The sequence below is a fragment of the Zonotrichia leucophrys genome, chromosome 6 (genome assembly GCF_028769735.1).
Source record: "Zonotrichia leucophrys gambelii isolate GWCS_2022_RI chromosome 6, RI_Zleu_2.0, whole genome shotgun sequence".
NCBI classification, from domain to species: Eukaryota; Metazoa; Chordata; class Aves; order Passeriformes; family Passerellidae; genus Zonotrichia; species Zonotrichia leucophrys.
The window spans coordinates 15218408-15243328 of record NC_088176.1 but is presented as its reverse complement, the minus strand read 5'-3'; the positions used below and the strand labels follow the sequence as shown (position 1 = coordinate 15243328).

The following is a 24921-nucleotide window of genomic DNA, read 5'->3' as shown; positions in this document are numbered from 1 at the left end:
AATTTAATATATTTTTTTTCACTAAGAACATATGTTGAAAGGACAGCTTCTTTGCTCACCCCACGTCTTCTTCATTTCCAGAACAAGATAAAATAGGGGGCAAAAATAAATGATGATCTATCAGAAGATGAAAATCTGTTCAGGTTCACAGAGGCTTTATTAAGACTATGGCATAAAAAAGTGGTGTAAGCACTCTCCATTTGTATTTTTAGAACTAAATAATTTTGCATACACTTTATTTGATGGTTAATATTTAAATATATACCAGGTCTCTCAGTGAAAGATTCTACGTTTTATTATTTTATGATGTTATGTCCCTTTTTTGGTAAAAACTGTTACAATGGCATCACATACCAAGTGAATCAAACGATGACTGATTTGTAGAAATATTGAAAGGATCTTTTTGGCTGTACAGGAAAGTTCATAAGTATGTGCACACATATATATATATCTAGGAGGCAGAAGTACACATATGTGTAAACACATACACATATATGTATATATGTGTATATTCATGTATACTCCTCCTTACTAACTTGCAGCTGTCCAAAGAATACATTGAATTACAGTCAGTTGAATTATTTCAGTACCCTGTAATGAAAGAGAAGAATTTGGGTTTAAAGTCAAGATGAACAGTGCATGTGTGGCATCACAGGCCAGACTGATGCCTCTACAGAAGGAAAAAAACAACAATCCTTAGTTTTTAGTAGCCAGATAAAACATTAACATAATGACATTAAAATTGTTCTTTAAAGCAACTTTTGAACATTGTCTGACAGCTTCCTTGTAGCACTGATGAGATCTCACTGTGGACCTGAAGCTTTGTCTACTAAACTGATGACATCCCTCATTCTTCAGTCAGGTCCTAACAAATTAATTTGCAAAAATAAGCAAATATAATTAAAAAAACCACATCCCCAAAGAACTGAAAATGGTTTTTTGGATCTCTGAGCAATCGTGTTAACAAATGTTGCTTTACCACAAGAATTTGACACTCAGTATTTAGGTCCTATTTAGGGTTGCTGCCTAGGTATCATTGTTCAGGTGCCACTTTTACTCAGGGTGGTGGCAGGCTGGCACTACCACATCAATTTTCCTGTCTGTTTTGAGAAATTAATGGGTTGAATTAATGGAATTCTGTTGCTCAGACAGTCGCCAAAAATACCCCATGCACAAATCAATCAATGAATAAATGGTGCAGGTATTGCTAAAACTCAAAAAAGACCAATCCCCCAAACGAAACAAAAACCAGACCAGGAAGATAATTTTTGCAACGTTAGCCTGCTTTGTTCATGGCTAACAACAGTAATGATGGATAGCTGACTCCTCAGAGGTTTTAACTTCCTGAAGCAGAATGTAACTCAGTGTACAAACAGTAAACTAAAAAGCATTCTTAACAGCTCCGCTCTGGTCCTCTGTCCAGGTTAGCACAGCCATGTTAGACAGAAAATCCCAGGGCCACTGCCAGGGCTCATCTCACATCTTAGGAAGGGGAGACCAAGATCTCTTGATGTTTTTTACAACATATCTGCCATGAGTTGTTTGGAAACGGTGGAGACTTGGAAAATAGTGGAACTGAGGCAACAGTAAGAGGCTCTCTGGGTCATGGTATAAAGTACATGGCTAAGCAATATCACACATTTCTAAGCTGCTAAAGAGAAATCATCCACACTCGGTACCAGGCCCTGTAAATCCTGGCAGTGGCCCTGGCAGAAGATGTAAATACGTTATAATGAAAGCACACGAGGGAAGAACAGAGGTCTGTGTCTAAGCAGCCTATCATGCCATGTGCAGCTATGGAATAGCATACCGATCCCAAGTATCTTTCCCAGTTTTGCAAATTAAGGCCACTTGTTCATTTTGGAACCTGAATATCAACAGAAGAAAAGAAATAATGTTTCTGTCACAGAGCTGAAACAGTTCACGGCCACATCTATATTTGCTAGAATCTTTTCAAATATGTTATTTATTCTAAAATTCAAATCCACTTAAAAAGACGTTTTCATGGTACTGGTATGATTTTATGAGCGCCAGAACTGGAATCCAAGCTCTTTTGAAGTCAGCTGCAGATTCAGTTTACAGGAGCCAGAGCTCTGCCCAATGTGCAAACCACAACACAAGCTCAAAAGACACAACCCTGCACCAAGGCATGGTTACCCAGCTCCTGCAGGCTCTGACCTCACTGTCCACACAGATCCTTGCAGAATGGTACTGACTCTGTCCTGTTCCCTGAAGTTAAGGAGAAGGGACTGCAAGAATCAAATGCCATCCAACTGACCATGCATATTTAAATGTATTTAATCCTAGCACATACACTGGAGCTTCAACAAATAACAAGGGAGCACTTGAGACACTTCATATGTTATAGATGCTTCTCACATAAGAATATAATGCAGGGTACAGAAATTCAGAATAGCTTTTAAGAGAATAAATTATTCCATTTTAAAGCAATGTGTTCCAAGATTTCCACTTATAATATGCTGAGCTTCGTCCAACAAAACATTTAGGCATGTACTTAACTTTTTTAACATATATGGTCCTGTAGAAGCTGCAAATATTAATTACTTAAAATTTGTAGCACATTTTTGTTTTCCTGCATAAGTGAAGAATTTTAAAATAAACTGCAGCAGAGATCTGGGTGCTTTGCTCTAGCAACACTTGTTTTTACAGGCTACACCCAGAAAAAGAACCAAACATACATATTAGTAGACCTTTACATGTAGCACTTAAATTTTCCCACAGGTGCATTTCCCTACTAGTGTTTCTGCTCAGTCCCCCAGCATTAAAGATGTGCTGGAAAACTCCTTGTTTTCAAAAGTCCTTTGCTTTTTTGTATTGTTAAGTCTGTGCAAATTCCACTCCCTTGTTAGGAACCATTTTAACATAATAGTTTTTACAAAAATTATATTGGCATCTTTTCTGACCTGAGTATTTATAGTATGTATTAGCTTTACATGCACTAGAACATCACACCTGTGATTACACAATAAATTAATTGGACTTTGCCAGAAACATTTTCAGAGGTCCAAAAGGTGTGATGAGAACAGATAAACTTTTCCTGAACTGTGTATTCCTAGTGGAAGAGTTTGTTATACATGTGGAATTATGCAGAAATTGTACAAGACAAAATTAAACTGAAAGGGATTTTTTTTAAAATTGTTATTATGACTCTTTCACACATGTTCTTACAAAATGCTGTGGCAGTTTTAATAATAAAAATCCTGACACTCAAAACATTCTATTCAGTTACACAGTAATTTTCATGTTCCTTCAGCGTAACAGTTAAAATTAGGTATTATACATTTTCCTGTTTTCTTTTTCTAAGTGTGGTACAGCTCGATTTTGGTAGTTTCTCTCACTGTTTGGTTCATAAAATACTGGTTTTCCCTCTGCCAAGGGTTTGATCATGAATGCCTTTTAGTTGTAGCTACGCAGGTTGAAAAGATATTTAGTGACACAACTATTTTTCTGCCTGAATAGTGACACAACTATTTTACTGCTTAAATTATAAATGACATAGAAAAATGGACCAAACAAATCTGAAGCAAAGACTTACCCAACTAAAAAGCTGGGTAAAGCATCTTTGTTCCATTTTCCAGGTCACATGGCAAATGTGCAAGAAATGGACCCATTTGGATAGTGTGCAGTCAGAAACATGAGTACCAGTGTATGATTTCTGATGGCTTTGTGAAGGATGGGATATTACTACATGGAGAATATATTGAACTTCTTGTTTCTTATTCAACACATGCAAAACTTTAGGTGAAGTCCTGACTTTGCTGTACATGCAGTGTGACTTTCAACCCCCAACTTCAGTGGAGCCAGGATTCCACTGAAGAAAGCCTTGAGGCTGAAAGCTTATGATGCACAGATGAGTGCTCTGTCTTTACAGTGTGTTTCACGCACAGGCCACCATCCTCCATCCTGAAACCTATGATTGCTCTGCTTCCCTGTCCTCTATTACCAAGGATGTGAGTATGAAAAAAATGCCCCCAGCTCTCATTGTTTATCCAATGCTGGCTGCACTCATTGCTTCTACACCTGAGTACATAATCCTCCTTGACACTGTGATCTGCACAGCAGCTGGGACTCAGGGCTGTAAACAGCTTTGCATGTGATTAAGGGCAAGCAGGTGACAGCTACCCTGCAGTGGCCAATATTTTTACTGCCAGAAAACGTTGAGTTGGAATGGGGAACAAACAGGAACTTTTAAGCAATGAAAAAACAACCTTTCTATTTCTTTCCTGCTACCAGGACTGCTCAGCCTGCTTTCCACACACCCTTAAGACATACATGGATAGTAGATTAGTTCGTCCCCATCTGCACCCCATAGCCTGGAGAGCAAAGGTTTTGACAAAAGACCTTTTAAATTTCTGCATAATCAGGAGCCAATCCAGATTTTAGACGTGTTTTAACAAATACTGCTAATAAGTCATTAGTTAGTCACTGAGTTTCACAAATATTTGATAATTCTTTCAATCTGTGTAGCAGAGGGTTACAGCGTACATCTGGGTGACAACTTTAGGCTTCAGATATGCAAGTACACTATTTGAATTCTCTAAAATTATTTCTAGTTATAATAGGTTTCATTTTGATTTTCTTTCCCAACATATGGATGAATCTATGCTACACAAAATCCATATTAAATAAAATTTTTCCTGCGTCAGTCATGTTGAGAACCTTGACATTTAATAAAATAATCCTTTCACAGAAATGGAAGTAGTGATCATCTGGATGACCATGTTTTGTTTGTTTTTACAAACAAAAAGCCCCCAAAGATTGCACAGTAAGGAACACAGCCAGCTCTAATCCTGTCAAGCTTAGCACCTCTTGTACATATCCTTATCAGTGCTGTCAGCTCATGCTTTTATTGCAAGTCTCACTATGTGCTGGGTTCAAGACTTGAACTCTGAAGTCATGTGCAAATACCAGAAATTCTTCAATTTTTAAAAATTAAATTTCTGATCTTCATAGCTGCAAAAATGATTATTATGACTCAGATGAATCACAGTAACATTGGAAAAATTATGCTTTCATACCTCGTGTTCTTTGTGTTCTTATAACTGGGAGAGTTGACATGTGAGCTTTGTGCTGCAGTCATACTTTAAGTTTTTACGAGTCTGCTCTTTTATATATATATATTTTATCTTGAGTGAATCAAAGAATTACCGTGCTATAGGAGCAATCTTTGACACTTAATGATGACCTTCCCAGCTTCAGAGCAACTGATTAACATCAGAATTCACGTTCAGGCTACTATAGGAGACACTTTGTAGCCTCAAAATGATAAACCTTAGATGCTTCTGTTGTTTCTGTCATCTTTCCTCTCCGAGGCTTTTGAACTGAGTCCACTGGAACATTATTAATTGGAGTTAAACAACTACTGTGAAGTAGGAAGCCACCCTTTATTAAAAAGCAACAACTATAAGAAAGCTCTAACCCTCTCCCCTCCAAAACCCCACAAAAAGCCTTGGACAGCCTAGCAGCTCTTCCCTGTGAGCAGGTCCCAGGTGAAAATGAGTCTTTTGTAGATAGGTGGTGAACACAGTGGTCACCATGCTAAAAAAACCCCACAAATTTACTTAAAACCCAAGTAGTTGAAAGAGGGCCATTTTATGGGAAACTCTCTTTTGTGCTTGCATGGAAATAAGTATAGCAAGTGACTGTGATTAACTGTGAATTGCAGCAATCTTAGCGTGAAAGAGGATGAAAACAGGAAAAAAATGATCTCCACAATCTATCTGATAGATCAGGTGTTTTACCATCAGAGCCTGCTCAAGGTCTGTGGGCAGAACACACAGCTGTGGAAATGAGAGCACAAAGGAGGCCAAGCTCAGCCCTCCTGCCGGGGGAACAGGAGAGCTGGGCAGTCCTGCTGCTCCTGGGAGCGCATCCCCTCTCTGGCAGCTCCAGCAGCTGCCCACGAACACCAGCCCAGGCCGGGCCGGCAGCAGGGCCAGCAGCTGAGCCAGCCCGGCTCCCCAGGGCTCCTGCACAGCCACACCTGCCAGCAGCTGCCTGAGCACTGCAGCTACACCCAGAATCAGCTGCTTCCCTTCAACTCTGCCATCATGGTCCCTCTTTAAAAACAATTTAAAACAATGCTTCCACGTGTCTTTTATGTACAAGAGCTGTATTTCTAGAACTTAACATGGTTGTCCTGGAAACACTGCAGATAGGTGTTGTAATTAACTTCTAAAACTACTTAATACTTTTGTTGCCAATGACCCATGTAAAGAAACACATCTGAATGAGAAAATCACATCCAAATGGAATTTCAATGCAAATGAGCTGTTGCATTAAGAAAAGTGTGCTAAATAGCTAATTGCTTTAAATAGATGTTTGTCTGGAAACAGTGAATAGTGTATTCATTTGACAAGGATGCAAAATTACTGGAATTTCTATGTATAAATACATATGAATATTTTATAATACTTTCATGCACGTGACACAATCTGCATGCTGTTCAGTATGTCTTGCTAGAATAAGGGTGCTAGGTAATTCTGCATTTTGTTTTATGAGACTGAAACACAGGAGGACTGTGCATTTTTATGGGAATTTTAAGTATGATGTCTGACCAGCTGGTTCAAGGTGGAGCTCAAATTCAACTTAATTGCAGCAGGAAGCCTAAACAGTTGCCTAAGGAGAAAGGCAGACGATGCAAACAACAAGCAATGACCATTCCCAGCAAACATTCAAAAAAAAAAGGCTCTTCACTCAAATACTGGTTTTTTTCAAGGCTACAAACACAACCTATCATTGGACTCCAGTTCTGCAACTCCTTTATGACAGTGTTAATACTGATGACCATTCTGCAGGTTGCAGTCTGAACCAAAGCTCCTTCCATGCATGGAAGTGCATCCCTCTGGAATGACAATGGTCCCATCACTGAAGTACCACACACAACTCTGCTTATAATCCAAACTTCCCCACATTGATAAAACTAGGGATTGGCATTGCAAACTCACTTTTTGAACTTGTTTATTATCCCACTTTCATTTTTCTTGATGTCATGCACCATCTTTTGAAGCTTCCTGTAAGATAATAAACAAAGCCAGCATTAATTTACCAAGTGGTTCAACATTAATATAAATTAAGAAAAATATGCTCAGGATATCTTCAATAAGTAGTTTAATTGTTAAATCATTTGTGCATGTTTTCCTTCCTTTTAAGGAGCTCTTTAGCATTATTTGTGTTATCCTTCTAAATACAATTAAATATGGTATAAACAATCAACTTAAGAGTAAGTGCATCAGGAAAAATCCTTGCCTAAATTAATAGTTTTGAATATTTAAATGTTGATATTTTATCTAGAACTGACTTCAAAACTCTGCAAGGTTATAATGGTGATGCCCTCTGATTTCTAGCCATACATGGGACACTTAAATATATAATGAGAATAATGGACAAATAATTCACAAGCACATCTTTACCTTCTGCTGAAAACTCAAACTGGTATTTTACAGCAAAATGATACAGTGTTACATGGTAATTTAAAGAAATTAATTACTTATAGTTGTGAGAAACAGGTGTACAGCAAAATGATCCAGAGTTTCCAACAACAATGTACTACACCTATAAAAGCAGCTTGGATTATAGTCTAAACTAACCAGATACATTAAATGTGAGGTGAAAAGCTCAGAAGAAGTTCTGCTTTTCTGCTGTATTTGCTGGGGGTTTTTTCTTAACAGATTCAGCTTCTGGTTCTGCTTGAAACATCAGAAATAGCCATCATCTGCAGTTTGCTGTTTCTGTGCTGTGCCCCAGCTGGCACCTGGCAGTGTCTATAAATGAAAAGTAATGAGGAATGAAAAGAATGAGAGGAGATCTAAATGGTTTAGTTCTAGTTTGGGCAGAATGCTTGTAAGTGTTTGTGTTTCTTTCAAAAAGGCTTGCCAGACTTCAATTAGGGATGGATGTCAGCATCAGTTACATTTCCTTTGTTGTTTGTCAGAAATAGAACTCACCCACAAAAATCTAATTGTAGATTTCGATCTGAATATTGCTTGTTGCTCTTTACTGACACTAATATTTTTACATTAGTAAAACTATTACTTTATTTTAAAAAAGGTGTGCTTTTTTCATTTTACTGGTTTTATTCTATATTGTCATTTATTTGCTAAAAAATCCTTCACACACACATGCAAATAAGACCCAACACAAATCTGATAAGTACAAGCACCTGAATTAGTTTGCTTTTCATTTGATCACATTTAGGTGAATTGATTAGAGCATCATGGATAGTCCATGAGCCTTGAGTAAGGCTACAGTTTAAAAGATCATTTTATTACATATTTCTATTTTAAAAGATGCATTTAAATTAGGAAATCACATGCACTGGTGCTATTATGATATTTTTTCCAAGCACATGGACTGAAATGAAAACATTCCCATTTTTTGCACAGTCAAATTTCTTAAAAATCTGTGCCTCTTATTCCTTATTCTATTCTAAATGTCTCTAAATGGAGGCATTTAGATTTCTAATTCCAACTTTGATAAACTAAAGAGTACCTAATATGCAGTAGTGTGAATTTTTTCAGCTGTTACATAGCTCTTGTAGGAGCTGTTAAAATCCTTGTTTGTTGCCCCTGGAGAATTCAACTTGTCTGAAGCCTGTGAGAGTAAGCAGATAACCAGTGCACTAAGTGGGAAGTGTAGGAAACCATCAAGCACAGCTGATCTCCTGTTCAAGTGGAATCCCCTTCCACCATAGAGCTGAATGAGCTGCAAAAACCAGTCTGTCCAGTCAGCTGGAGGCTGACATTTCTTGAAGTGCCAGGCCATATAAAAGGCAAAAACTGAAAAGTTTTAAGAAGAGCTGTCTGTCTGATTTGTGATCTTGGAGAGACAGAAGAAAAGAAGAGAGGCAGATTGAAAAGTCTATGGCAAGAGGGGTCTCCAAAATCTTCAAGCACCCAATCCCAGGCCCAAAGGCCATTCCAGAGTGATGAGGAAAGTGAAGCCCAGAAGGGTGTTTATACACATACACGGATGTAGACTGAATCTACATATCTGACTAGTACTAAAATACCTGTTGTATGGCTCTCAAACACTTGAGATTGCACTGCAAGAAAAGGGGTTTGTTGCGAGAGGGCCTCACCAGAGCAGCACCCAGGCAGTGCCATGGCCCAGTGCAGGCCGCCCTCGTGCCAGGTACAGAGCTTCAACCTCCTCCTTCACAACACCTGAGTCAGGACCTGTCACCAGCTAATGTTTATTCTCTAGTGCTCTTTTGGGATGAGCAGATACTAGAAACACTCAAGGACCTCCTGACTACAGCTAGTACTGTAAATAAAAATAATGAGTAATGCTTGTCTTACTTGGCATTGCATATAATTAAAGACAATCAAGAGGTAAAACTTAAAGTTGCTTCTTTAACTACAAGCTCCAACTCTTCATTAAACCTGCTTGGGATCTTTTTATGCAAAATCAGGTTTGCAGATAAAAGTGCAGTCTGTTGCAGTCTGTGTCACTGCTAATCTTTGAAAACACATTTCAGCAAGAGATATTTTGAGATCCATTTTAGTTGTAATTTGCACAGACTGGATGGGACGCTTTGATCAGGATCTCATGGCACACAATAGATTTTCAAAGTTCTGCAGATAGCAAGTTTGGACGTCTTGGCTCTAAGTGCTAATAAAAGTTTTAGGTTTCTTACAAGTACATTAGAAATTCTTACATGTTGGAAGGAATAAAAGAAAAAAGACAGAAACCTAAACCAAAACCCTTTTTAGCCCTATTGTTGCTATTTTTGTAGCTAAAAACTCCAGTAATTCAGAATTATCAGATCAAATGACAAAGGGGTCAGTAGCTGTGATAAGTACTTGAAGGAAGGTGCAAAGTTTTCCATTATAAATACCATACATCCTGAAAGAAGGATTTGTTGTGTGCTTGCTGCACTCAAGGACTGTCAGAGCTGCCTCAAGATAAAACAAAATGAAACAAACCCACCCTCTCTTTGATCTGGTCACAGCTCAGCTTATGAGGAATATGTGATGATGAAGTGAGGATGATGGGTGGACCTGGCCTGAGACACATCCCCACCTTCAAACATCACCTGGAAGCCTTTGGCTCTTTTGCATGCACACTATCCTACACAAGCTTTCCAATGGTAAAATACGTTTTAAAGAGAAAAATGAAGAAGAATAAAGTGTGTAACAAGTTTGCAACTCAGATGTGAGATGAAGTACAGAGGCCCTAGACTTGAGAAAGAGAAGTCTGTCTTGCTTTCAGACAGATTTGTGTAACATGGAATTCTCCCACCATTTAGACTAGTTTTTGAGAAACTGTATAATATGGGTATTATAAATCTGTAATTGCTTTACAAGCAATATTGATTCATTCAACATTAAGGGACCTGCATGTTTCTTCTCCTTCTCCTCACATCAGTTAGGTCGTTAACTGATGAAGCTGAACTGGTTTTAAAATAGTAAAAATAATTTAAAAAATAAACACACAGTAAAATAGACAATTTGCACGCCAATTGCATGTTCTTATACCTTTTTGGATATATCTGTTTCTCACTGACAGGACAGCCTGTAGTTCTGTGCCTAGAAAGTCCCATTTTCTGAAGATTAATTTGTCCATTCACTTTAAGTAAGACTGTGGGTAGGTGTAGCAGCACTCACTTTTGGCTTAAGAAAGGCAGATCACATTAAAACAAAAAAGTGTTTTTCAGAGTTTTTGTTTGTTTGGGGTTGTTTTTCAGGCAAATTTAAATACTTGGCATTAGAAAACTAGCATGGTATTTAGTAAGTGCAAATTTAGACTTAAAACAAAAAGTCTCCAAAAATACCCACTTGCCTCAGCTATAAGAACCACAAAACAGAAAGCAACGAAATTTGGAAAATAAAAGCTAAGTTATTAGAAGATACAAACCAAAACTCAAAGAGCAGAAATCTAAAAATTATAACAGCTACTTCTGTTAATTAAAAAAAAAACCCACATTAGAATTTGAAACTGAAGAAAGAACAGTGTGTCCAGATCCCTCCTTTATGGCTTCTCACAGCACAATTATCCCAGCACCTTCTCCCCAGCTGGTTTTGTTTTGTGTTTCTGTTATCCTTCAGTTTTATAAATAGCTATGCAGGTGACCAAACCAAGAAAGAAAGTTATTGTTTCTGGACGAAGGGAAGACTCCTGCTTCTTTTTGGGGGGAGAAACTGCTTACCTAGAAGGGGATTTGTAAAACTGCCACTTGAGATTTTGAAAAGCATTAAGCTCTTATGTTGAAATATCTTCTCAAACTGAATTAACAAACCAAAAAAGGACCACCTTTCCTATGCCAGGCTTCCATGGAAGCAATGCTCCTGCCAAGGTCTTTGTGGAAGAACATGGATTTTGGTGAACAGGGTGTGTTCCTAAGATGTATTTTCCTATTACTTGTCACTTTTGTGCCTCAAAGACAATGCAATTAAATGTTATGAAACAACTCTACCTCCTTCATCTTCAGTTCTAATTCCTCAGTAGAAAGCAAAAAGAAATACGAAATAAAGAAAGCATCTAATTCCTTACTAGACCTCCTTCAGGTGCTTCAGATCTCTACATGTGCACACCCTTACATCCTATTCTACCTGGAACAGACAGAGTGGGAGTCCTTTGCAAGGAAATGCCAGGTTGAATCAGCCACCTGGGTCACAGTTGTTGTTTTCAATGGCTGAGATATGTGTAAAATGCATAAAAATGTGTAAGAGAGAGAGATGAATCCTTGAGGTGCAGTCAGATAAACCACTTCAGCAGCTACTGGTCTAGGATACAGTCTCAGAGCCCCTCATCCACTCTGGGGTTTTATCCACCCCCTGCAATGGCTTTCTTGGTGGGAGAAGAGGAAGTTTGGAACTGGAGGTGGTAACCTGTGGCACCAAACCATCCATTCAAGGCACTGAGCCTTTGATCTTTATCTGTAAAGCTATCTCAAAGCTGACAAGAAAAGTTCAAAGAGGTTTGCTTATTGGGAGAAGTCAATTACAGCTACCTACCTGAGAGGAAGAAGAAACAAGGAATTGTTTTCCCTCACGTTTGGGAGATGCACAAGGGGAAATGACAATAGTTTATATTCATTTTGACAAGTGTGTTGATTTCTTAAAGTCTCAGAAACATCCTGTTCTGCTCACTTTTGTGGCATCCACTGTTTTGCCTAAAGGCAAACCCCACAGTTAGAGCAGGTGTGTGTTTACATGGTACACACAGAGGCACAGAAAGGCTAAATACTGATTGTATTTTTCATCTTCATTTGTCCTCTACATAATCTTTACAAAAAAGCTGTCAGTCCTCCTTGTACTGGTTAAGTACTAATATTCACTGAGCTAATAAAAAATGTAGCACGCAAAGGAATAATACATTCTTGACAGAAATCATGCTTAACATGAAAGTAAAAAGTGTAAGTACTTTGAGGCGATTGGGAGTTCTGCATATTGAAAGAACCCATTCTAGGTTTCCAATGCTAAGCATTTGAATTTGCCTGGAAACAAACAAACAAGCAAGCAAGCAAACAAACAAAACTTCCAAGTTTTGGACATCTCTTCCCTCTTATGCAGACTGCTCTTCCCTTTATCCCAACTGAATAACAGTGACACTGTAGGGAATACAGAAAATGAGGTAGTACAATATGTAAGTGAATATTACATGTCACTCCTTGGCATAAAAAGATAAGCTATGTTTCCTGTTCTGTAACTGACCTGCTCTGTTTTGAGCTATTTTTTGGTTTGCTGATCTTTTTTGCACCAGCTCTCTGGATGTAAGTTAATGTTTTAAAACACAAAACAAAAAAAAACAACCCCCACACAGAAGCCACATTCACAAGACTTACTCCACTTTTCCTGAAGGTTTTCAAGCAGCAGGAGGAAGTTCAAGCCATTAGGCTACTCTAAAATGCAGTTCCAGTTAAAACTGAGTGCTGTACCTCCCTGAAGGATTAGTACCCTACAGCCTGGTCACTGAAGGAGAACAAGGACAGAAATGTACAAGACTTAAGTGCTTTTTTAGTTCAACAAGAAGAAGCAGAAAGACATTGTAGGGAAATGAATAAAGACAGGATCTGGTACGGACCCAGAATATTCCCACTAACAAACACTGCTGTGCTTGGGCTGAAAGTGTTCTTGCTCAAGCTACAGAAGCATTATACCCATCATAGATGTGGGGTGGCACTGACAGAGACCTAACGGAGGCTGCTCATGGATCAGTTTTGTTTGTTTTGTTCTGAAGTTTGTTCAACTCTGGAGAAATTCCCTGGTTGGTCCCTATGTCACTTTAATGGAGCCCACGTGGGCTGCCACTGAAAGGGGAAATTCCACTCCTCTCTGCCCTCGGTGCTTCCCCAACTATGATGAATCATGGGAATTCCAGCTGGGAAACTAACTTCTTTTTTCTTCTGCCAGTTTAGATATGAGCAGGATCAGAGCCAGCTCTGTCACGTGGTCACTGAACCCTGGTGCCACTGAGAGGGCAGAGAGGGGCAGGGTGAGCAGGGGCCTTGGGAGGGTAGAAGAAAGGGACCTGCTCTTTTGGCAGCTGCTCAGACTTACACCAAATTCAACTGGCCATGTGGCTACAGCTCCAGTAGCACTTGGCTGCCTCTGTGCATCCTGCAGAGATGCCCACAGCATCCATATTTTAAGACAGGAAGGAAATATTAAGACACATAGTTTAGCCTCTTCTAATAATAGCTTACTTCACCTGGTTTCCCCTTGAATTAAGCTTGAAAAACATATACTCATGTTTTTCATATTACTGCCTCATAATACTTATGAGTACATTATGTAGTCATTATAACTTAGATTTCACATTTACATATAAAATACTTTATTTCAATTATTTCTAAAGCATTTACTATGTAGTAATTTATGTTGAGGTCATAAACTTGCAGCATTGCACATCTGCCTTTGCTTATGTCTGGAAAATAAACTTGTTCAAAATGTATATACTAACCAATTAGCATAAAGATGTTAATAGAATTTTCAAGCTTCTGTTACTCTTCAGTAATTTATTACAGCTGGCAAAACCAGACATATCTACATTGCATCCTCTTACAGTTCACCAAAAATCTAAGATGATACCCTAAAGCCAAATGGGAAAGTACTGTCACTTTCAGCGACTGTCTCCAACACTTTTTCAATTCTCTTGTCTGCTGAGCATATAAACTAATATGGTTTTCCAGTGGGGCTTTTTCGTAATGATTTATGATTGCCATATTTGCCTTCCAAAAGCAAAGCATCTATCACATTTTAATGTCCTGTGCAGTACATAGATTTTGAATGATTCTGTAAAACACAAAACTGTTTGTTCTGGAATCAACATATCACTGAGTACCTGCAATATCAAATTATGATTTAATATCTAGCTCTACACAGCTGTGTGGGGCACATTTATAAACTAATGGTATAAAAAAGAGTTTTGACACGTTTGCTAGAATGATGTTTTTTCCCCATGGGCATGAAAATTAATTTATTGGGTTCTTTGCTTGGCTTTTAATAATTTATTATTTTACTAAAAAAACAAAAAAACCCACCCTATGTCATTAGATCAAATCTAAATTTTTCGCTTCTGCTGAGTAACTGACAGTTGCAGGCCAAGGATGGGGTCGCTTGCCATTGCTATGGTTGACAAATGCTCCTACTCTGGACAGTTAGTTTAGCAGGCTTTCAGTGTCACTACAAGGCCTTATTTTATTTGGAACATATTTTATTTGCCAATGACTTAATAATTTTGCCAGCACAAGAAGAATGCAGCTATAGGTACCACCTAAGCATGGCTGATCTTGTGAACACATTACAACCTCACACTGCTGTCTACCTGCAGAGACCAAAGCAGGGCATCTCCTGATAGTTTCAATATTATACTGCATCCTTCTGTCCACATTACCATATTTCTTTAAATATATTTATTTAAAACACATATAGATCACAGTCACACTTAAACATCCTTCCTATAAACAGCATTATAGGGAGGAAATTCTGTCTGAGAATAAATCCTATGTGGCGGTTTAGTTTGGGTGTTTTCCCCCCTTCAGTTTGTGGGTGGATGCTTTTTTTTGGCTTTCTGTTTTTAATAAAAATTAGTGTGTTTCAGGTTTGGTTGTTTTGGTAGGTTGGTTGTTTTTTTTAGCCTGGGGATTAGTCCAGGTGGATGACATAGCTGGAAGGAAGAAACGAAGCTTTAAAGGGATTGGTAGAATGAAGTGGTTGTGCAGAGAGAAGGGAATAAAGAAGGACAAATATAGATGGGATGGAGGCTATGCTGTGCTGGAGCAAGGTCACAGGAAGAAGCAAGAGGATTTGACTGGAGAAGTCACACTGAGTGAAAGAATGGACTTTTGCAGTGGTATTTGGGGAAGTTTGCATTTCCTATCTCATTTCATTCCAAAGTCCAGAGATGAGAGACAATTTATGAACTATTTAAGCTGACATAAACTGTGCTTTGTACGGCAAACAGGACCTAACAATCCTACAGAAAAACTTTTGTTTGTGCTCATCAGCACAGCAAATGCAGCTGGTGTCCTCCTTTCCCTGTGCCTGTGAAACTCAGCTTTGAAGACTGCAAATCACTGAAGTGGGATTTCATGTGACCTTTTATGTTCAGCCTACACGTTGCTGGGCTAAACCAGGGTGTGCCACAGAAGCTGCTGCCACCACAGAGTGGTACTGGGCAGTGGGAAGCTGTCAGGAGACACTGGAAGCTGAGACAGGGGGTGGCTGTGGGTGACAATGGGTGCTGAAGAGCAGAAGACCTTCCCAGCTGTTATCTCCTTAGGGCAGATGAGACTTTTGCTAGAAATGGGAGATCTCCAGAGCAGGTGGAAGAGCAGAAGTGAGGCTGAGAGAATTGGGATTGTTCAGCCTGGAAAAGGCAAAGCTCTGGGGTGATCTTATTGCAGCCTTTTAGTAACTGCAGGGGTCTATAAGAAAGCTGGAGAGGAGCTGATTACAAGGGTATGCAGTAACAGCACAAGGGGAATGGCATCAAACAGAGCAGTCTGGATATTAGAAAGAAATTCTTTACTGTGGAGGTGGAGAGGCACTGGAACAGGCTGGCTTGAGAACTTGTGGCTGTCCCGTCCCTGGAAGTGTTCAAGGCCAGGTTGGACGGGGCTTTGAGCAACCTGACCTAGTGGAAGGCTTCCCTGCCCATGGCAGAGGGATGGCAACAGGATGGTCCCTTTCAACCCAAACCAGGGAATGATTCTGTCATTTGCAGAGCCTTTCCTCTGGACTCTATGTAACTAATGACAGGTTGAGATGTTACAGTTGGATGTGGGCTTTGATGGCTAATTCTGTCATGGAGAACATTCTATAGGTTACTTCCAGTTAATTTCTTGCTTGAGTTTGTTTTTGTTCTTTTGTCCTGTTCAAGTTCACTGAGGTAAAAAACTAAGTTAAAATTTGCCTTGAAAAAACAGATTAAATTTCTAAAACTGTTTGCTCCCACTAAGAGGGATTTGTAGAACTACTACAATAAAATATTTTCTTACAGTACAAAACTCATATCCAGATATTCCCCAAACATTTTCTCCAAAAGTAAATGCTCCCTATGGTAAAGCATCCTATACATAGGATGAAATTTGAGATAATAAATAAAATTTCAATCCCAAATGAATTATTTTTTTCTACTATACACTTTCAAGAAGACACATGGCCAGAAGATCCTCTGTTAAAGAAAAAGGCCTAGCAGTTACAGCCAAGCTACCAGTAGAAAATTAGTGAAGACTATAAACACCTCCTGGTTTGACAGACAACAGACATTCTGGCTTCAAGGAAATCCCTCTTGATTTTCATAGAATTAGGATTTAAACCCTTCTGTTCAATGAGGACTAATACAAAATCCTGCAAAAAAAACCAAACCCAGACACACTTGTTCAACCTAAGAAAAGCAAATTGTCAGTTTATTTCCACTTCCTTTTAAACGGACATTATGCTTGGAGATAGGGATTTTAAACCTTTGTTTTTGCTGGGGCCAGAGATGGAGTGCTGCAAATTAAAGAAGTCATGTGAAATTAACATGAAACTGCTCTTGGAAAAGGCTGTGTGCAATCTGGAACTCCCTGGCTGCATGACCTTAGGCAAGTGAAAGCATGTGGCACACTTTGGTCTGTGCCATGGTTTGCCCATCACCACAGAGGTGACGATGCCTTCAAAAGGGCTTCGTGCCACACAGCAAAGTCAGCTATGGGCAGAGGGTCATCATTAAGGCTTGTGGTCATAATAAAAAAATGCAGCAAGTCTGAAGTGATGCTGTGACACAGCTACATATAGTAGCTAGAAATTATTTAAATCATAGGAATCATTGTCTTATAGTCCAGGGAAGTTAAACCACAAAAGAGTTTGCAAGGTTAGTGCTGACTTTTCTTCTGAGCTTCTAACTTCCCATTACCCATGCTGCCTACTGTCCCTGATCATGAGTGCATCTATTTCTGTATGTTTGCAGCATAATTTTTTTTCCCTGAAGTTCAGTCTGAAATCCAGGCACGCTAGAGCTTGCCATGGCAGTATGGGTATTGCTCATGTATTCACTCCACTCTTTGGGAAACCATTCAAAGTACCAAATTATTTCTGTGAACCACAGATTAGTTTATCTCACAATAAATAACCAAGCCTTTCAATTAATTTTCCCTCACTATAAGGAAGCAGTTAGAACACATTGAGGGAATATTTGTATAATACTGTGCATGCCTTATAAGAAACACTATATAGAAATAAATACCAGAACTCCATGAAGTTCCAGCATTCCTGTCCAACTATTACTGAAGTTAGTTGAGTGGCTTAACTGCAAACAATGGACATACCACAACATGTCAGGCAGACAGACATATAAGAACATTTAAAGTTCTCATTGTTGCAATAAACTTAACAAATGGAACATTTGTTAGATCAGATCTGATCTAAGATTTACTAATGCAACAAAAAGCTAGGTCTGGTGGGCTCAACTACACCCATAGAGAATAGCTGAGCTTAGCAAAACCACATAATATCTAGCTTTTCAGGTCTGCACTTAAAAAAATAACAAGATTCTCTCTCAGACTCAACAGTAGTGCTTTTTTAACTTTTGCTGCTACAAAGCAGAAATTTTAAGAAAGTTGTCTTTAAAAAATGCAAACTATAATCACATAAATTGAAACTATGTTTGGCAGGAATGTTTCTTGGCATCGCATCTTAGCGTATGAATAAAAGTACAATTTTGCCATAAACATTTAGATCATGTAACATTCAATACAAACTCTGAACCACCTGTGTGGGTTCCATGCAGACAGGGGTGGAATTAGGAAGTCAACTGCACTGTTAACAGGTCACAGAGCACAAGGGGGTACCCAGGCGTTTCAAAGATAAAGGAAAAGGCTCCCACCACATTACACTGATTTCTTCCTGTATTTGCATATCTCTCTTAAATTTATCCTGTGAATATCTACTCATGGAAAGCTCTGCCTTCAGGTTTTAAAATCCTGACACCACAGTAAGATTTTGTAGCCACATATCCAGGTTTCTAAGGAGTATTTCAACATGCTCAAGTCGAAGCATGCGTGTCCACTGTGTGTGGTGAGAACGCTCACATGCTTGAGAAATGGGTGCTCCTTCTTTCCCTGCACAAATCGGCTGAATTGGCCATGAGGAGGAGAGAAAGAGTAACCTGTAATACTTCAGATTAATACAGGAAAGCAGAGCTACTTCTTTCTCTTCCCTATTTTACAACAATATTAAAACCTCAGATGAGATGGAGAGCGCAGTCTATGTGAAGGTGCAGCAGAGGGGTTTAGGGCTTTTCAATCAGTTCACCAAAAAGTTGTGGGCCATTATAGCCCTCACACATAGACCCACTTTAGATACTTGAAGGTAATCCTGCTTTAATTGTTTGCAAAAGTGCAGAAGGAGAATCCCAGCTATAATTTTATGACAGCAGAAGGTGTGTACTGTATTTTTTTATGTACCAGTAATGGATGGAATCAAGCTTTCCATTTTGTTCCTTGTTATTTAAAGATAGCTAGTTTAGACCAACACCATTTAAACCAGTTCAGACTACTTAAGGTGGTAAATTGCAGGCAATGAGGAAATTCCCTGAGTTCTTCCCCCTGTCCATTGAGCCTTCCACAGGTTAGGATGCAGCCTGCTTGGCTCTCATTAGCTGTGCCTGGCTGAGGAGCATCAGTGTCACTGCAGCTCTGCAAGTACACACCTCCCCAACAACACTGCCACAGTATGGGGAGAGTAGGCATCAATAAACTGCATTCCATCAAAATTAGCTTTACAAAAGATTATTCCAGTTTGCATGAAAGTTTCTGGGGAGAGGGAGAGAGCCTTGAGAAGGGTTTATAAGTTAGTTTTGAGTGCTTAAGTATGACTTATTTTAGGAAAAAATATTTTTCAGTATTTCATTCTTATTTTTTCAGAGGAGGAAAAGAATTCCATGTTACCTTAATCTGAAACAGAACTTCTTTTAAGTATTCAGAAATACAAAAAGTCATGATGAAAGAGCCTCGAAGTGCCAACTGCAGCAGCACATGAAGTGAGACACACTAAAAATACTTCAGTAATGGCCAGCTTCTGCTTTTTTCCTCTCAAACCCTGTATTTAACATTGTTCTCCTTCACTTAGGAACATTTCCCATTTTCCAGTTCCCTCCATTCCGCCAGTTCTTTCGAAGATTAGGAAACATTACAAAACTTAACTACAAAAGCCATCTTCATAAGACATTAAAGCATTAAGCAATTAATTAAGTTTTTCTAATTTGCATAAGACTCATACATGATAATGAGTCACACACTATTTCCTTACAGTTTGGAAAATAGACGCTTTGAAAATATTCCTCTTTGCGCTGCAGGTGAAACCGACACATATTTTACTTCTAAATCTGCGTTATCCACTCCAAATCCGTGTTTACCTCCCGCACTTCCTTGCGGCGCCCTGGCCAGCGGGTCAGAACGGGTAAAACTCCCTTTTACTCCAAGCCCTCTGCCAACTTCCTCGTGCCTCGGCAGCTCCCGATCCCCCCGCGCTGCGCTGCGGGAAGCGCCTCGTCCCCCGCTGCCTTCCCACCGCTGCCCTCAGTCCCGCGGCAGCGCCGTTCCCGCAGGAGCCGGGAGCGGACCAGCCCCTACCTGAACTTCTCCCCGGCCGGCACCGTCAGCCTGTTGAGCTTGTCCATGCCCGTTAACGCTGCCCCCCGGGACGCGCTGCCCTCGGCCCGGCACCTGCCGGGGCCACCGCTTCCCCGGGCCGGGCTCTCCCTCCGCCGGGTCCCGCCGCGCTGCCGGAGCCTCTCCCCGTCCCGCCCGCAGGCACCGGCAGAGGAGGGACCCGGGGCTCGGCCGGCTCCGCCCCGCCCGGGGCGCGCACAGGTGGCTGCGGAGCCGGGAACCGAGGAGGAGCCTTCGGGAACGGGGCCCCGCTGTTCCGCCCCTGCCCCCGGAGCTGCCGGAGCGGCCCGGCCGCGCTGGTTCGGGGGAGCTGTGGGGCGGCTGAGGGCGAGCCCAGCGGGCCGTGCCGGGGCCGGTGAGCCGCTCGCTGTCGCCTGCCCAGCCCAGGGGTTTCACCGGCTGCGGGGAGAGATGCAGGGCCTGGTTCCCCTCCTCCTCCCCGCTCCTGGTGGATTTGTGCCAGGTGGGAACATGCTGCGTGGGAACTTTGCCTTTTCCGAGGTTGCCCAGTGAAAGAGAGAAAAAACCACCGTCTTATCCCCATTCTTTTGAATGTAACTGTAAAGAAAAAAAGTTTCTTACCCTATTTTAAAACTAATTTAAAACTCTGATCCTTCCAGAGACGCAGCAAGGCTGTTCCCAAGGTGCAGGCAGCTGTGTTTTATGCCTCTGGTATCTCTGAGCTTGGGACTTTTTGCTCAGTCTTATCTCAACCATATTTTCCTCTATAAAGCCGAACTTTGGAGGCAGCTAGTTGCTTCTAAGGGGCGGTGTAGGCAGTTGTTCACATCCAGCCTATTATTATTATTATTATTATTATTATTATTACTATTACTATTATATTCATTTGAATTCTGCACTTTGGAGGATGGCTCTTGTTGCTCCCCTTCTGTATCTTTGGCCTCTCTGCAGCTTAGTTTCTAACCTAAGGCTGTTCTAGAGAGGAAACCTAGTAGTTATTTTTTTTAACTGTACATCTACATCATGTTAATATGTTTTGATACGTACAATATGCTTTGGGGACACACAAAGGTATTTATTGGTGGGATTCTTATTGCCACTTGGCTAGGTTTTCCCATGGAATTCTTCTCCCAAGATAGTGCTGACTAAAGTTTTTTTTCTTGTGAAACTGAAGGAGCAAAACAGAGTTTCCTGGTTAGTGCAGGTGACTCCATGGAAATGGCCTGCCATGAGATTTTTGTTTTTGATACCAGTATCGTTGTGATCTTGGCAGGATGCTGGTTTTGGTCTCTGAGCTTTCAGCATAGGAATTGCCTGATGTTTGAATACACTATTTTCTAGGCTGGGCTGATAGTGTACAAATTGCTTTTTTTTGGGGTATCTTATAAAGTTTGTGGGCTTTAAGGAATAATACAATGTTGACTGTCATGTAATACACAAAACTGGAACTCCATGTTGCGTTGTATCTGGTTGTGGACCGGTCAACTTTGCAATTTTACTCCCTAAAAGTTATTTTGAAAATTAAATTAATTTTGAATTAAAGTTCACACTGACAGTGTAAAGGAGTAGATAGGAATATATTGCTGTGTCACTTTCTCTTTTGCTTATATAATCTTCCCACTTATCTGAACACATATCAGAATAAGAGATTTGCTCAGTAGGCTCCTGCAGTGTTTTCCCTTACACAACAATTCCTCTTGCCTGGCTGTTGCAGAAATCCTGGGCTGTTTTCCTTCAGGATCTCTGGGATCTGTCATCTGCAATACTGTGCTGATTTAACCTATTTTCTTCCTGACTCAACCAAAGTTACAGGTTTAAAACTCTGCGGTGCCAGTGCCGAGTTTTCTCGCCTGTCCTTGCAGTGCTGTCACCTCCCTGTTCCCAGGAAGGAGTGGCTGCTGATGTGTCATGCTCAGGGCAGTTCCCCAGTCCCGTGCACTCAGGGCTCAGTGACACTTTGACTCACACAGGATTTCTCATCCTGGTCATCTGTTGGGCCCCTGTGTTTGTGTAGCTGTGCTACATGGACTGGGAAAGGAGTCCACTACAAACAGTTGAGCAAAAAGTCACAAAAATTGGGGTTTTTAACTGCAACAGTTCTTTGGTTTGATTTGGTGCACAGATGTTTGTGAGTGTGCAGTGCAGGATGAGCGGAATAGGGCGTGCAACTTCTTAGACTGGTACTGCTGCCAAGAAGTTACTCCTAAAAAAGTCTTCATTATACAGGACTTGTTAATGAGATTCTGTGGCACCTGCTTAGCTCTCTCTGGTCTGCCTCCAAGTCAGCCTCAGGCTACCTGCCCCAGTGCTGAAAAGGCTGGTGTGGGTACACCAACATAGAAAAACCACTAGAGAAAAACCTTAAATGAAGAAGGGCATGGCCAATCCCTCCAAACAGCCCTAGGCCTCTCCTTTTTGCCCAGCAGGTGTTTGCAGAGTCTGAACTCCTGGCCTATGTTAAGACTGATCCTGTCTGTGGTCAGGAGGATTTGTACAGCCCATATGGACGGGGACATGTAGCTGTCCAGCTGGCAGGGTGGCCCTGCAGACCTGCACGAGGGACAGGGCAAGGAGCAAGAGTTTCTCCATCACTACAGCCTTACTTGTCACCCCCAAACGGTGTCTCTGGGGCCCAGGCTGGAGCTGGGGGCAGGGCCTGACTGACCCCCAGTGCAGGAAACACCCTGCCTTCCTCTTCAGGAAACACCCTGCCTTCCTCTTCAGGAGCCCTGGGAGAGCCTGGAGGTGGTGGTAGGGTTGAGCCACACAGCAAACATAATGTGTGCTATTTCTGTAGTTGTAACCCCAGCAACTCTCCCTCTTTGACATTATATGCTCATTTGGATAAGGCCAAAGAGGAACTGGGATTTTTTTTACCATATGGGTGGCATCTTGACCATAGTGACGGTTAACAGGAAACTCTCCTTCCCAGCCACAGGGGCTGTTTTGGGTAGATGAGGATTTGTTTTGAGGGATGCCTGTGTCCCTGCTCCCTGGCACATCTGAGGCCAGTGGGGATTGTGCTGCTGCCTGCTGAGACATGGCCTGGAAGGGCTGTGGAAGGGCATAATGGTGTCCCAGAAGAGTCTTGGATGAGGTGTTTTGCAGATGTGTTCCCACAGTACTGCTTCTCTGGAGAGACATCACTGAAGACTTTTGCCTAAATTGTATTTTCTTATCTAATGTTTTAAGAACCTGCATCCACACAGACTGTCACTCTTGTGATTATGTAGATAGGCACTAACTTTATTTTCCTTTTTTTGGCTGCAAAGGATAGGGGATGGATTCCTGGCACTATTCCCTAATGCAGGTATGCAGGATTTGCCAGTTAAGTCCTTTGGCAGGATGGCTTACAGAATATACACGCATTTCTATTTTAAATTTTTGATGCTCAAAATGCCATTGTAATTTTGAAAAAGGCCTTCTAAATGCTTGAGTAGATTTTATAAATCTACTCAATTAAATGCCACTGTCTGTTGTAACATAATTTTTTCTTCTTTGCAAGTGCTGTGGCTCCGTCTGTGTTGGTCTCTCTCATCCTCTCCCAGTATGACTGCATAATTCCCCATTTATGCTCATAAATAGATTGATTTTTAAAAGCATCTTCTTTAGCATTTGATAAAGCATGTTGATAAACATGTTCAGAAACAGAATGTGTTTTTTATCTCCTCTGCTATCTTCTGCTGTTAATTTCCAGCCAGCTCTTTCCTTCCACATGCTGCCTCATTCTGGTGGCATGTTCTGGTTTCTTCTTTCAGAGCTGGGAGGCCATTGAGGCATGGTCAAAACCAGACTTGCTGAAACAAACTCTGTGACAAAGACTGTGAGCATCCCACCTTTATTTGGTCAAAACTGTGAATTGCCAGGTATGTCCTGTTTCAGGGCTCCAATTTTCTATATCCTATTGTTAGAATATTGTTAGAATAATTTTTGGTTTTACTTTGGATTTCTAAGTCGATAAAAGACTCCTGTAGCATAGAAGCAAAGGATCAAATGACTTTTCTAAAGCATTTTAGTTCTTGTTAAGTGATGTCCCTAGATCACTTAACATCATCTTCATAAAGAGTCAATTGTAGAGAAATAAACAAAGTCCAGGGTTTGGCTGCTATCACTGACAAGATGGGTGTATTTTCTTGCCTGAAGCTTTTTCTCTGACTCCTTTGATGACTGCCTTTTCTTATTTCCACTGAAATTAATGCTCCCTGGTTTAATACATGATTTGTATGATGATTTTGGGTTTGTCGGGGGTTCCTGCTGAAGCTATTAAATTTAAATATAATGTAACAGCTATGCATATCTTCCTTTAAGATTCTTAAGTTTTGATGCTAACAGCTTTTTATGGAGACCATTTTTGCCATTGTCTTAATGCAAGTTACAGAGTATGGCTGTGTGACATATTAGTCTGGGGAACCTGGGGGCCTGTTTGAGCTCTCGCTCTGGGTTGATGCCTGAAGCCACATCCTGACTGCTGCTGGGGTGGGGCTCAGTGGTGCAGCAGCATCTCCCCTTAGCAACTTCTGCACAGCAAGAAGCCCTAGGAATGTGTCCCAGGCAGGAGCTCTGGCACACAGGAGAGATGGACAATCAAGCTGCAGGAAAGGGAGAAAAGTCCAAGCCAGGGTACAGGTGCAGCCTTGGCTCTCAGTTGCCATTTCTGAACCTCTAGGGTTTCACAAGTTGAGATAAAAGTTTAATTGTAAACTCACATTTAGCAATGAGAAGCTGAATAAAAAGAACTGCAGGTAGATTCAAATGATTTACAGTGAATCTCTTTAATGCTTATTTTTGATGCTTTGAGGAGACAGTGCTGCATCAAAGAATCTCAATCTATGCATGACTAT

General features: G+C 40.6%; 1 protein-coding gene across 2 annotated transcripts in view; it reads right to left on the bottom strand.

Moving 5' to 3' along the window:
- BLNK (B cell linker) overlaps positions 1-24921 on the bottom strand; it is an 89804-nt gene that overhangs the window by 22781 nt on the left and 42102 nt on the right. The window contains exons 4-5 of one of the 2 annotated variants that reach the window (XM_064716513.1): positions 6969-7034; positions 1811-1867 (exon numbers count right to left, since the gene is read on the bottom strand). In XM_064716513.1, the coding sequence (XP_064572583.1) occupies positions 1811-1867; positions 6969-7034 (123 nt within the window). Of the gene's footprint in view, positions 1-1810; positions 1868-6968; positions 7035-20080; positions 20502-24921 lie in introns of those variants that run through there. The other variant, XM_064716514.1, reaches the window with a different exon arrangement.